This window comes from Delphinus delphis, chromosome 5 (genome assembly GCF_949987515.2).
Source record: "Delphinus delphis chromosome 5, mDelDel1.2, whole genome shotgun sequence".
Taxonomy (NCBI): domain Eukaryota; kingdom Metazoa; phylum Chordata; class Mammalia; order Artiodactyla; family Delphinidae; genus Delphinus; species Delphinus delphis.
In genome coordinates this window covers 106,012,877-106,028,290 of record NC_082687.1, presented here as the reverse complement: position 1 = coordinate 106,028,290, position 15,414 = coordinate 106,012,877, and the positions used below count along the sequence as shown (strand labels likewise).

Genomic DNA, 15,414 nt, shown 5'->3' with positions numbered 1-15,414 from the left:
TTCAAGTAACAAGCATTCAATAAATATTTGATGGTTGAATTAATGACTAAGTTAAGAATGAACACCTGAAAAATAATAGTTTGCAGTAGACAATGCACTTATAGAAATTGGTAAAAAGAAGAAGAAAATAAAAGAAAAAATGCTAATATCAACTACTAGTTTAAGACAAACATTGAGTGCCTACATGATGGAAACTATTATGAGGAAACAGAAATGAGAAAGACAGTCCCTTGCCCTTATAAATCTTGCAATCTAGTTAAGAATATAAGACTGATACAACCGATTAAAATTCAAAGTGGAATGTGTCATGTGCTCTGAGATTTATAGTTAAAGTTTTAGAAAATCAATGAGAAGGAAGGCGTTTCTTCCAGTTAACAGAAGGATTCCTAAAGCTTCACGGAGAAGGTGATAGTAGACCTAGACCTTGTATTATTGGTAGGATTTCAGTAAGAAAAAGTGTTGGGAGGAGGGCCATAGTCAGGAGGCAGCATTCCAGGCAAAGGAAATAACACAGGCTGATTGGAAAGCACAGGGCTTCTCTGAAGAGCATTTTAGCTACAGATAAAGCTGGAAAGATAGGGGGAGCTTTTGGTTATAGAGGGCCTTAAATGCTGTGCTAGGGAGTTTACATTTTAGGAGTGGGGAGCTATTAAAGGTTTTAAAGAAGGAAAGTGACACTATCAGCTGTATTTTAGAAAGTCATTTGGAAAATTACTTTTAAAATGTCTCCCATCTCTTTTGCAGTTGATCCCAATGAAATCGAAATTTTAAAACACCAAGAACCAGAGACCAGTTAAAGAATTTCACTCTCCCTATATTCCCAATCTATTTCAGTGCCAGATTCTTTCCAGATTCTACCTTTAGTTGACCTTCTGTCTCAAGCTTGCAATCTCCCACTGTCTAGTTTCTAAGCCCCCCCAGTGTCAGCAAAGCTCATGAGGCTGCTGGGAGAAGATGACACCTAGGGGTTTGTCTGAGACTGATAGCCAAAGCTCTGCAACTTTCAAAAGGAGGCTCAAGAAATGGCCTCACTGCTTTTATTATATGATTCAAGGCATCTGGTAACATCCTGTCACTATCTTCTCTTACCTTTATTTGGGATACTAAAGGACAGCCTTCTTTCTCATTAACCTTTAACTTAAATATAAATAAACATATGTATTTATGTAAAGAATAGGCAAGTGTAAGTCTAAATTGAAGAATTTCTTTTGTCGTTCTCAAAATTCGAAGAAACTTTAGACTTAATATTATCAAGATGAAACTTTGAATAAGAGCTTTTAGGTACGTACTACAAATTGTTCTTACTGACTATGGATAAACAAGCTATTCCTTGTAAGGGATCCACAGATCTTGGCTCATCTTGCTTAAGGGCAATAGCCCTAGGAAAGAAAATATCTCTACACAGCAGTTACTGGAGTCTCAGGATTTCCTAAGGGTCTTCCATAATGTTACCATGTAGGCCGCAGAGTGCTAGGTAAAAGGGAAAGGGAAAAACTAAAAATGCAAGAACCACTTAGGAACGAATTCAAGAGTAATTGGGGTCTAAAATGGAGTAGGAGCAGAGCAATGGAAAAAGAGGAAATGGATCCAAGACAAATCACAGAACTAACACAGCTTTGTGCCTAACTGAATAATATAGAGCCAAAGGACTTTTTTTTTTTTAACTCAAAGATCACCTTAAAGTTTCCAGCTTTGGTTTTGGGGGGAGGTTGCTGATACCTTTAACAGAGATAAGAAAGAGAAAAATAAAGTAAATTTGGAGAGAATGTAATGAATTTTGGACATACTGTGTTTGAGGTGCTAATGGGACATCAGTATAAGAAATGTCAGTCAAGCATTTAGAAGTTCAGACTGGAATTCAAAGGGGATTTAAAACTAGATGGGTATCTATAGAATCCTTCCACTTATAAACAGTTAGTATTCTACAATACAGAACAAAAAGATGTAGGGTTTTTCTTAAACGTATGGATACTAAGGGAGGAAGGAGGGGGTGGGATGAATTGGGAGATAGGAATTGGCATATATACACTACTATGTATAAAATAGATAACTAATGAAAACCTACTGCATAGCACAGGGAACTCTACTCAATGCTCTGTGGTGACCTAAATGGGAAGGAAATCCAAAAAAGAGGGGATATATGTATACGTATAGCTGATTCACTTTGCTGTACAGCAGAAACTAACACAACATTGTAAAGCAACTATACTCCAGTAAAAATTAATTTTAAAAAAAGATGTAGGGTTTTTCTTTACCATAACTAAATTTAAAAACTTATAAATGTATTATTTTAGGAAAGGAAACAAATTCCAGGTGATAACCTGAACAAGAGATTGTCGAAAGACCATTAAAAGATACAACTTACATTTGTTTCAAAAAATTGTAAAAAATCCATTGTCTCCATTACAAAATAGCTTATAAATAAGAAAAATTTGCTTTAGTGCCAGTGATTGGTAGAGGAGATCAACAAAGAAAACAAGAGATCAAAGGAAAATGGAAGAGAAAGGAAAGGAAAATATCATTTGGACATGTGAGGAAAAAAATATCTGTTATTGAGATGTAAACAAAGCAAACAATGGAGCAGAAGTTGCACTGACTTATGCTGACATCATGTGACTTTGGGAAATATTTATTTTCCTTGCCGTTTCTATTTAAAGTGTATACTTTAAAACATTAAAATTATTTTCCTTTCCTTTACTCCTCATGGGATTTTGTTAGAATTATATATAAGACGGTAAAATAGAAGAGACAAAGAAGAGAACTTTATAATTGCACATGAAAATATTAACTTCTCTTTTTCTCATATACCCCTTGAGTGGCCCACATACCACTAAAAATTACCGAACTCATTGAGAGAATAGCACTGCAGCTTACTAAGAAACAAGCATGGAGGCCAAGAATAGAAAGTGAAACTTTCACTGCGTTATCTTCATATTCTTCATCTACTTCAGTTCCTTAACTGTGGAAATGGACTGAGGACATGGTCTCTGATCTGACTACTCTGTGGCCTTCTATATTAAAATTATGACACAAAGTTTATTATTTCTATATTTATAAACTTCATCATTACTTTTTTGTATAAATGTTTTTTATATTGATAACTTTCAAAGACTTTTTTTAAAATGTCTTTTAAATTTTAAACATATTGAGTCAGTGCGCTACAATTATGTATATGTCCCCTTATAGAACACAAACAATAAAAAAATGTTTTTTAAGATGAAATCTTGGGCTTCCCTGGTGGTGCAGTGGTTGAGAGTCCGCCTGCCGATGCAGGGGACGCGGGTTCGTGCCCCGGTCCGGGAGGATCCCACATGCCGCAGAGCGGCTGGGCCCGTGAGCCATGGCCGCTAAGCGTGCGTGTCCGGAGCCTGTGCTGCGCAACGGGAGAGGCCACGACAGTGAGAGGCCCACGTACCGCAAAAAAAAAAAAAAAAAGATGAAATCTTTACACTATCCCATTTCCTAATCCCCAAAGATTAGTTCCAAGAATAGAAGACTAATATACACCATAGCATGGATTCTGAATATCCCAGACACCATTAGGATAGTTATCTCTCAAATAAACATGGACCAGGACACTTAGACCATATAATGTCTGTTTTTGTAAACTCTCCCTTTTTTTTCTTACTGCATAATTAACCATATTCCAGTATATAACATGCTAGAGTAATACCCTGGAATTACCTGTTTTGCTCCTTGTCACAAGTGCCTTTGGTAAGGTGTAAGATGATTACTGGCCTTGTGTTCACCTTCTTGGTTTTGCCTTCCAGCTGATTTTACTTCTGTGAGTGAAATAAGAAAGTAAGGTAGCCACTGCCTAATTGTTATTAGATGTTAATACTGTGAAAACTGATTTCACACCTTTTATAGCACTCCTTTTTTTTCACTGTTAATGAGGTATAATTGATACAGAAGAATTGTATATATTAAAAGTATACATCTTGATGTTTTTATATATGTATACATTATGAAATGATCACCAAAATCAAGCCAACTAACATATCCATCACTTCACCATTTTTTTTCTTTTTTTTTCTTAGCAAATTTCAAGTATACAATGAGGCATTGTTATACTTGCTATATATAGTAACTAGTCACCATGCTGTACATTAGGTCTCCAGAACTTATTCATCTTGCACAACTGAAACTTTGTACCCTTTGACCAACATCTGCTCCTCCCATTGACCCCTTCACCCCTGGCAACCACCATTCTACCTCTGCTTCTATGAACTTGACTATTTTTATTCCACATGTAAGTGAAATCATACATATTTGTTTTTATGTCTGTGGCTTATTTCACTTAGCATATGTCCTCCAGGTTCACCCATATATAACAAATAGCAGGATTTCCTTTTTTAAGGTTGACTAATAATCCATTGTATATATACACAACATTTTCTTCATCCATTACCTGTCAGTGCACATTTAGGTTGTTTCTTTTTTTTTTAATTGAAGTATAGTTGATTTACAATGTTGTGTTAATTACTGCTGTATAGCAAAGTGATTCAGTTAAACATATATATATATATATATATATATATACATTCTTTTTTTTTTTTTTTTTTTTTTTTTTTTGCTGTACACGGGCCTCTCACTGTTGTGGCCTCTCCCGTTGCGGAGCACAGGCTCCGGACGCGCAGGCTCAGCAGCCATGGCTCACAGGCCTAGCTGCTCCGCGGCATATGGGATCTTCCCAGAACGGGGCACGAACCCGTGTCCCCTGCATCGGCAGGCAGACTCTCAACCACTGCGCCACCAGGGAAACCCTACATTCTTTTTTTTTAATATTTTTTTCTATTATGGTTTATCATAGGATATTGAGTATAGTTCTCTATGCTGTACAGTAGGACCTTGTTGTTTATCCATTCTATATAGAAAAGCTTACATCTACTAATGCCAACCTCCCAGTCCATCCCTGTCCCAAACCCCCCTCCCCCTTGGCAACCACCAGTCTGTCTTCTATGTTCGTGATTCTGTTTCATAGATAGGTTCATTTGTGTCATATTTTAGATTCCACATATAAGTGATATCATATGATATTTTTCTTTCTCTTTCTGACTTCACTTAGTATGATAATCTCTAGTTGCTTCTATGTTGCTGCAAATGGCGTTATTTTGTTCCTTTTTATGGCTGAGTAGTATTCCATTGTATATATGTACCACATCTTCTTTATCTATTCATCCATTGATGGACATTTAGGTTGTTTCCATGTCTTGGCTATTGTGAATAGTGCTGCTCTGAACACAGGGGTACATGTAGGTTGTTTCTATATCTTGGCTATTGTAAATAGTGCTGCAATGAACATGAGAATGCAGATACCTCTTCAAGATCCAGATTTCATTTCCTTTGGATACATTCCCAGAAGTGGGATATCTGGGTCATATGGTAATTCTGTTTTTAGTTTTTGGAGGAATGTCCATACTGTTTTACATAATGGCTGCAGCAATTTACATTCCCACCAACAAAGTGCAAGGGTTTTCTTATGTAGTTTATTTATAAAAATAAATGTATGTAGTACTCTTAAGAAAATAAATGTCAGTGTGTTAATTATAAAATATCTGGGTACAGAAAACTAGCAGGAGATAGAATACTTTTCTCAGTTATGGGAGGAACATAATAAGGAACAAAACAAAAAATGACATTTTAAAATTATTGTATAATTGAGGGAAGAGATCAGTGGAGTATTAGTTAAATCATTTCTACCTCTTTCCTGCGAATCCTTGTCACAGCTCTTATGTTTCTAACTGGGATCACTGAGTTGGGCAGTTAAAATGATCAAGACATTTATTAATGACTCCAGAAATCTCTTAAGTAATCAGGACAAGACAGCCCTTGAGTTCTATTTAAGGCCACACTGTACTACTCCAGATGGAGAAATCACCCCATATCTTACTTCTCATCTCAAATATGTTTATCTGAGTTGTCCAGCCAAACTCTTAGACATAGGTACATAATATGCATAAAGTGTCAGCCTAGCTCCAACCACACGGTGCCAGAAATATTAAATGTGCACCATATTTTCAGCATTCCAGAGGATCAAGAGGACACATAAAACTAGCACAGCATCAGTTTCACATCCATAAAACCAAGAAAATGAAATTGCTACAGTTGCTCATTACAGGTTAATTGCCAGTTCCCTTATTCAGTTTCATACCCAACCAAAAGTGATATTTCACTTTTGAAATATTACCCCAAATTTAGCATTATTTGTCAGGGAAAGGAATGGACAAATAAATGGAAGAGAGAGACTTCTCAGCTTGAGCTTCACCAGGGAGTTGGTCAATTCATGCCCATTGTCCAGTCCCCAATATGAACTTAAAACTCACGAGGCCAATTAATTGTTTGCAATGTGCTTAATTGTCTGCAATGTGCTCCTTGCAGAATCTTGAGGAGCCCAGTTTTCTTAGCTTCCTGCTGCTACTATACATTCCACCCAAAACTGTATCCTAGGATACCCAGTGAGAAGCAACATGATCCTGGTCTGTGCCCCTCACAGATCTTACCTGTTCTCAGCTTTAATTTCTTGACCTTAGTTAACATGCACTACTCTGTGGCAGTTCAAAAATCCCTTTCCTCCACTCATTCTCCTGCTACAGTAGAACTTGACTTCCTCTAAACAAACATGCCAGCCTCTGAGTCCAAGCTCAGATGCAAGATAAAGAGAGAAAACAAGATGGAGTGGCACCCACAAGAGCCTGCCACTTTCAGACAGTGATGATTTGAGGTGTGCCTACCCAAGCCCTCGAAACGAGTACCACCACCAGATCCCACTAACCAGAGGAATGAAAAAAATGCCAGAGCTTTGCCCTCTCCAAATGGGAGTACTTCCCACAAGAAATGCAGCTGCCCCTGCAGTCTGTGGTTCCCAAAATTCTATCCCAGCAAATACCAGATTCTGCCAACTCCATGTAGGATGTTGCCTGCTAGATCTTAACTGGTTGTGCAGTTTGAGGAGCCCCATTGTCTCCAGGCAGGACTTGGTCTTACAAATTCCAGCCCCACAACATGGCAGCCTCTTCTGGTGCAAAGTGACTTGCTCTCCACACAGTACTATACTTATAAAAATTACAGTTTGAAGTCCCAGACAAACCTGACCAGCAAATGAATCTCATTATGTAATAAAGCAATCCTCAATCTGGCTACACAATAGAATCACCTAGAATTATAGGTGAAAAAAACCAAAAATGTTGCTGGAGCTTCATCCCAAGAAACTCTACTTCTTACTGGTATGGAGTGGGCCTGGGTATCAGTGTTTTACTGAAAGCACCTAGATGATTCTGATGGCTTCATAACACTGGTCCAGTATGATATCTTGCCACTTCCACCAAGGATATCATTCAGTAAGTCTAGGTTTATGATTTCTATTTGAAGTCAGGCCTCTCCCAAAGCTGCAGTTGTAGTCTACACCAGACGCTTCATCACCAAAGTCCAGTACCCTGTCTATTCACTCAGTAAAGCTGCCAATTCCAGATGGAAAGTAAAAGATGGATGAAACCCTGAACTCTGTGTGCCTGGTTCTCCTCTGTTCCACCATATATCTTCTCCATAAGTGACATGGCTTTTTTCACACAGTGGATTCATAGCCCTTTCTTTCCTCCCTAACCTGTCAAGCTATAGAGTCAGAGAGCGCTACCTGATCAGTGTAACGACAGTGACCATCACTTCTGGGTTCTCATTCCCTCCAGGTATTGCTAATGAAAGAGGAATGGGGAGAGGGCAACAGCCCCCTAACCCCTGTTAAATTCAGGAGTACCTTGAACTTTTGTTTTTGTAATAGCCATACTGCTTAATATTGTTTGCTGCTGTCTGCTCCACTGAACTGTAAGCACTGCAAAAACTGAAACAGTGCCTGGTACTTAGTAGGAATTCAGTGAAATGTTTGATTGATAAGTGAATGAACAAATGAATGAATAGATGGAGAAGAGCTCTTTCCATGGTAGGAGTGGAAAGATGCTGTCGTGGCTTCACTGTTAGGGGCCAATATGTAACATGGATAATTGGAACCACAAGCAGAGGATTGGAGGAGCAGAACTCATAATCTTAACCTGAAACTTCAACACTTGCTCTTTTTCTTTACTTAAGCACAGGCTTGCTTCATTTCAAGGCACCTGAACACTTGCCATCTCCTTGTACTCCATTTCTGCTTTTCTTCTTAGACCTCCCACATCGCAGCAGCCTGATTGTTCTAAAATGCTCTGTTCTGCCTGCTTTGCCTTCACCATTTTCCAGCTCAGTAGCAGCCTACTTGTTACGTCCCTCCTTACAATAACAGTGGGAGCTCTTTCCAACTCTACAGCATAGTTTAAGAGAGATTAGGTAAATGTACAGTAAGTCCTTTCTTACTCATTTTCTGACTTCTGTAGTGTTTTGAAAGTACTGAACGCTAAGACTGCTTATCCACAAGCCCTTTTGAGTAATGATATGTTTATCTTAGAATTTCGACCTAAATGGTAATTGTATTGCTGCATGTGGGAGAATGAAGCCAAGATGTTTTAGTAATCATATAGTACCAGAGACTGTGCTGCCTGCACATGTGGCTTGGGACAGGTGAATCTGGTGCCTCTGTTCTGAAGGACTGGTTGAAAGAGAAATAAGCAAGAAGCCCAGGATGAAGATCAGCTCACTTTGCACTCTAGCTCACTTAATACCTTTTGAAATACAGTACACTATTTCTCTTCAACATTAATTACTATTAAGGATATCCTCAGTGGCTCTAAAAGAGCTTATGCTCTAAAACATGAACAGCATTTGAATCTCTCTTAAGGCATTGCAGAGAATTGTGGAAAAGTTAAGTGGGGTCAGCAGTACTGAGTTCGTTTTCTGTTAGTTGTTTTGAAAATTGCTAAGATCTGAGTCCAACAACATCTATGGGTTGGCCAAAAAGTTCCTTCGGTTTATACGTAAAAATAAAAGAAAAATTTTTCATTTTCACCAAGAACTTTATTGAACAATGTATTCACCATTTTGTTCCACTACCTTCTGCCATTTTTCAGGCAACTTTATAATTCCATCGTCCCAAAACTTTTCATCTTTTTGAGCAAAGAACTCGTCCAGGTGCCTTTTACAGTCTTCCAGGGAGTCGAAATTTTTCCGTTAAGAGAATTTTCGAAAGACCGAAATAAATGTAGCAGTAGGCTACATTTAGTAGCAGTAGGCTGCTGCTGAGCTGGAAAATGGTGAAGGCAAATAAAAGAAACGCAGTCTTGCATTATCCTGATGGAAGATTATGCGTTTTCTGTTGACTAGTTCTGGATGCTTTTCGTTGAGTGCTGCTTTCAGTTGGTCTAATTGAGAGCAGTACTTGTTGGAATTAATCGTTTGGTTTTCTGGAAAGAGCTCATAATAGAGGACTCCCTTCCAATCCCACCATATATACAACATCACCTTCTTTGGATGAAAACTGGCCTTTGGTGTGGTTGGTGGTGGTTCATTTCACTTGCCCCACGATCTCTTCCATTCCACGTTATTGTGCAGTATCCACTTTTCATCGCCCATCACAATTTGTTTTAAAAACAGAACATTTTCATTACATTTCAGCAGAGAATCGCATGTGGAAATATGGTCAAGAAGGTTTTTTTCACTTAACTTGTGTAGAACCTAAACATCAAAGTGATTCATATAACCAAGCTGGTGCAGATGATTTTCAGCGCTTGATTTGGATATTTTGAGTATGTCGGCTATCTCCCTCATGGTATAATGCTCAGTGTTCTCAATTAATGTCTCGATTTGATCGCTATCAACTTCAACCTGTCTACCCAACCGTGGAGCATTGTCCAATGAGAAATCTCCAGCACGAAACTTCGCAAACCACTTTTGACACATTCGATCAGTCACAGCATCTTCTCCATATGCTGCACAAATTTTTTTTTGCGTTTCAGTTGCGTTTTTAACCTTTCTTGAAATAATAAAGCATAATATGCCAAAAATGTTGCTTTTTTCTTCCATCTTCAATATTAAAATGGCTACACAAAAATTCACCAGTTTTGATAAGCTTTTTTTTAAATGCACGCTTCTATGAAAGCTGTCACAGTACAGTCTAACAAAATTGTTTCAAGTGACATTAAAAGCAACTACGTTCTACTAGAGCCATCTTACGGAAAAAGACCAAATGAACTTTTTGGCCAACCCAATATTTCACCTACTTACTGATATCTTTATCCTTGGGCTTAAGATAGTATTTTTCAAAATATTGTCCACAGACCTGCGTTAGAATCATCTAATGGTGTTTGTTGAAAAATAAAAACAAAAAACACATTCCTGAGCCGCAGCTCAATAAACAGAATCTCTGAGTGACGCCTTGAAGTTATCCTGACCAAACAACTCAGCTAATTCTTTTGAACCTATAAAGTCTAGACTGCTCGCTTGAGACTTCACCAATATTAAGCTTCAAATACTTCCAAGAGGCAGTAGCACTGTGAGCAGGTATTAGTCATTTTTCTTGAAGGATCTGAGATCAGGTTATGATAAAGTAAATGAGAAAAACGTGAGGACACAAACATCCAAGGGAGAGGAATAGGACACCACCTATAGACAGAGAATGGCCAGAGAGCTAAAGAAAACTTTCTTTACTTTACCTCTACTTCTTACCCTTTTGCCCTTGGGTATTTGTCCTTTACCATAGTTTAGTTGAGACCAATAGGCATATATTGAGCCCCTGCCATGTGCCGGGCACTAGGGACTATACTACCCAAAGCAATCTACAGATTCAATGCAATCCCTATCAAACTACCAATGGCATTTTTCACAGAACTAGAAAAAAAAATTGCACAATTTGTATGGAAACACAAAAGACCCCAAATAGCCAAAGCAATCTTGACGAAGAAAAATGGAGCTGGAGGAATCAGGCTCCCTCACTTCAGACTATACTACAGAGCTACAGTAATCAAGACAGTATGGTACTGGCACAAAAACAGAAATATGGATCAATGGAGCAGGATAGAAAGCCTAGAGATAAACCCACGCACATATGGTCACCTTATCTTTGATAAAGGAGGCAAGGGTATACAATGGAGGAAAGACGGCCTCTTCAATAAGTGGTGCTGGGAAAACTGGACAGCTACATGTAAAAGAATGAAATTAGAACACTTCCTAACACCATACACAAAATAAACTCAAAATGGATTAAAGACCTAAATGTAAGGACAGACACTATCAAACTCTTAGAGGAAAACATAGGCAGAACACTCTATGACATAAATCACAGCAAGATCCTCTTTGACCCACCTCCTAGAGAAATGGAAACTAAAACAAAAATAACCAAATGGGACCTAATGACACTTAAAAGCTTTTGCACAGTGAAAGAAACCATGAACAAGACGAAAAGGCAACCCTCAGAATGGGAGAAAATATTTGCAAATGGAGCAACTGACAGAGGATTAATCTCCACAATTTATAAGCAGCTCATGAAGCTCAATCTCAAAAAAACAAACAACCCAATCCAAAAATGGGCAGAAGACCTAAATAGACATTTCTCCAAAGAAGTTATACAGATTGCCAACAAACACATGAAAAGATGCTGAACATCACTAATCATTAGAGGAATGCAAATCAAAACTACAATGAGGTATCACTTCACACCGGTCAGAATGACCATCATCAAAAAATCTACAAACAGGGCTTCCCTGGTGGCGCAGTGGTTGAGAGTCCGCCTGCCGATGCAGGGGACACGGGTTCGTGCCCCAGTCCGGGAGGATCCCACATGCCGCGGAGCGGCTAGGCCCGTGAGCCATGGCCGCTGAGCCTGCGCGTCTGGAGCCTGTGCTCCTCAGTGGGAGAGGCCACAACAGTGAGAGGCCCGCGTACCGCAAAAAAAAAAAATCTACAAACAATAAAAGCTGGAGAGGGTGTGTAGAAAAGGGGACCCTCTTGCACTGTTGGTGGGAATATAAATTGATACAGCCACTATGGAGAATATTATGGAGGTTCCTTAAAAAACTAAAAATAGAACTACCATATGACCCAGCAATCCCACTGCTGGGCATATACCCTGAGAAAACCATAATTCAAAAGAGTCATGTACCACAATGTTCACTGCAGCTCTATTTACAATAGCCAGGACATGGAAGCAACCTAAGTGTCCATTGACAGATGACTGGATAAAGAAGATGTGGCACATTTATACAATGCAATATTACTCAGCCATAAGAAGAAATGAAATTGAGTTATTTATAGTAAGGTGGATGGACCTAGAGTCTGTCATACAGAGTGAAGTAAGTCAGAAAGAGAAAAGCAGATACGGTATGCTAACACATATATATGGAATCTAAAAAAAAAAAAAAAAAAAGATTCTGATGAACCTAGGGGCAGGGCAGGAATAAAGATGCAGACGTAGAGAATGGAGTTGAGGACACAGGGAGGGGGAAGGGTAAGCTGGGACAAAGTGAGAGAGTGGCATGGACATATATACACTACCAAATGTAAAATAGATAGCTAGTGGGAAGCAGCCGCATAGCGCAGGGAGATCAGCTCGGTTCTTTGTGACCACCTAGAGGGGTGGGATAGGGAGGGTGGGAGGGAGACGCAAGAGTGAGGAGATATGGGGATATATGTGTATGTATAGCTGATTCACTTTGTTATACAGCAGAAACTAACACAACATTGTAAAGCAATTATACTCCAATAAAGATGTTAAAAAGAAAAAAAGAAACAACACTCTCACTGTCCTAGAGGAGTTTACAGTTTGCTAGAGGAAGCAGGCTCTTAAATGGGCAATTTAAATAAATGTGGTAAACCAAAGGTAGAGATTTGCACAAAAAATCTGGGGGCCTGAAAAGAGGGCCCCCTAATGGAAACTTAGCTCCTAAACAAGGAATTGCCTGAGTAAGGAAGTAAGTAGAAATTAGGCAGGTCGGGGTTGGGGGTTGTTTGTGAGGAGAAACTAAAACGGGACCAGGAGTTGGTGGGAAATGGAGCATGTTTCCAACAGACAGTGCACAACCAAAAAAGACTGAATCCTAAAGTGATCCCATCTGTCAGGGGATTGATTACAGTCCAGGACTGCTTCATCGTAAAGGAGTAGGGAAAGATAATCAATGATCCTGGATAGGTAGACATGGGCAAGTCAGAGAGAAATGTGTATGTCTTGATAATTATTCAAAGCCCTGCTTTGCTAGGCATCTAGAAGACATCTTGGAGCAGTCCTTCAAATTTATTCCAAATTTATGGTCTCAAACTGTTCATTGCAGTTGCTCCAAAAACATGTTAGAACCAGTTCATGGGCCTTCTCTGGGATATTGTGCATGTAATTGCAATAACTAATATGTTGAAAATACTGTAAAAATTGTTCAAAATATAGATTTGAGAATGTTTTGACTCTCACTGGAAGGATATATGAAAAATAGGAATATTACTGTTCTCTGGAGAGGGAGACTGAGAACAGAGGTAGGAGGAATTTACCTGCATAGTCTCATGGTATACCCTTTTATATTGTTTGAATTGTTTACCAAGTATATTTATTGCCTATTCAAACAAGTTTACAAGAGAATTAAAAAGAGACATTTATCCCATAGCATAAATACATTTGAAAAGAGGGATTTAATTTATATTAAAAACTAAATTAATGATTTGTTGATAGAACAGTGACAGCAGTAATAACATTATCATCATTTGTCTATCACAGCTTGAGAAAAAAACAGGATTGGAGATATATCAATTTTATGTATCCTTTATAAATTTGTCCCTTTTTTTTTCAGTTTGCGGCTCATCTTGTGAAGATGAAATATCCGAGAATCTGTATTCTAGATGGTGGCATTAATAAGCTCAAGCCAACAGGCCTCCTCACTGTCCCATCTCCTCAAATATGAAGAACAAGAGTCTGGCTGTCAAAAGGACAGAGTGGCATCACCCCCGGCAGCACAGCTCTTCACAGCCTTGCCACTCTAAGGCAGAACTAGACTTCCAGATGGTTACATTTCCATTTCAAGTTTTGTCATGAGACATTTTTTTTTTATCTCATGACGGAAATGTTCAGCTATCCAGGCAACAAACTTGACTGTACATGTATTGCTGGAAGAATTTTCTTAACAATGAAATCCAATCATGTATTTTTACCACACCAACGCAAAGCCAGAAGAATTCAACTGACGAGGCACATTTAGCATTATCAAGAAGTCTCAGTTACACTGAAAAGTCTGTCTTCCATTGCATTGAACAGACAGCCCTAACAAAGGTATTCTTTAGAAGTATAGACTGAATGTGATCTGAAATCATCCTTCCATGATAATGAAAACTGAAAAGCTATTCACAATACATTCCTTATAAGTAAATGCTATATTTGGTAACTCATTTTGGGCCCAGATATGTGTGTGTGTGTGTGTGTGTGTGTGTGTGTGTGTGTGTGTGTGTGTGTGTTTAGAAGGAGCAGAATTTAACCCTTTGGAGAAAGTAATAACAGTTTACTTCAAGAAAAATGAAAGTCAGAAACCATTCATATTATATAGAATATTTTTCAGCTCCTGTAGCTGAGACACCCAAAATAAGAGTGACTTAGACAAGCTAGAACTTTATTTGTCTCTCACATAAAAGTCTGCCTAGTCAATCTAGGGCTAGTGTATTGGTTTCATTAGCATTAAGTACTCAGGTGTCTGTTCTCATTCTTTACCACCCTCAACACTTAGTTTCTATCTCATAGATCAAGATGGCTGTTAGTTCCCACCATCATATCTACAATTTAGAAGGAAAGGAATGAAGGAGGAGGGAGGGGAAAAAAAGAGAGAGAGAAGGAAAAAGTAGGGAGGGAGGAAAAAAAGAAGAGAAGGAGAGAAGGGAGGGCACACTCCTTCTCTTTAAGGGCACAAACCAGAAGGTGCATATATTACTTCTGCGTACATACCACTCACCAGAACTTACACATGTGGCCACAACTAGCTATCAAGACAATCTGGAATACAGTTTTGGCTGGGCAGCCACTTACCCAGTTAAAAAATTTTATTACTGTGTGAGAAGAGGAGAAAACATTGAGGGACAACTGGCAGCCTCTGTCACATTATTCAAAAAATTAAACATCTCACTGAAGCTAAGATATATCACAATTTTATGTACCATGAAGAAAGAAAAAAAAGCAGCCAAATAAACTGTGACACACCAGCAATTATAAGATTCATTTCCATTTCAGAAATGTGAAAAAAATATGCATCTTAGCATTATTAAAATACAGTACATCTTTTTTACTATTTTCAATTTTGTTTTAACTAAAACATGTTCTTTCATCTTTAACTTACATTCTTCTTCAGTGTTAGGACTACCTAGGTAGAACATTTCAATGACGGCCTCAATGAAACTTTTTTAACTATGGTTTTATTGTTGCTGTTTGTTTTGGGTGTTTTGGGCATCTATTTTTTTATTCAGATACAATGATATACCTTAAAATTCACCCTTTTAAAATGTACAATTCATGTTTTTTAGTAGATTCACAAC

The 15,414-nt window shown here is 38.3% G+C and overlaps 1 protein-coding gene across 3 annotated transcripts in view; it reads left to right on the top strand.

Annotated features, from left to right (window-relative positions):
• TBCK (TBC1 domain containing kinase) overlaps positions 1 to 15,167 on the top strand; it is a 232,024-nt gene extending 216,857 nt beyond the window's left edge. For all 3 annotated transcript variants that reach the window (XM_060012853.1, XM_060012854.1, XM_060012856.1), the window contains one exon: positions 13,692 to 15,167. In XM_060012853.1, the coding sequence (XP_059868836.1) occupies positions 13,692 to 13,802 (111 nt within the window). In that variant the 3' untranslated portion in view covers positions 13,803 to 15,167. The remainder of the gene's footprint in view (positions 1 to 13,691) is intronic.
• The last annotated feature ends 247 nt before the right edge of the window (positions 15,168 to 15,414 follow it).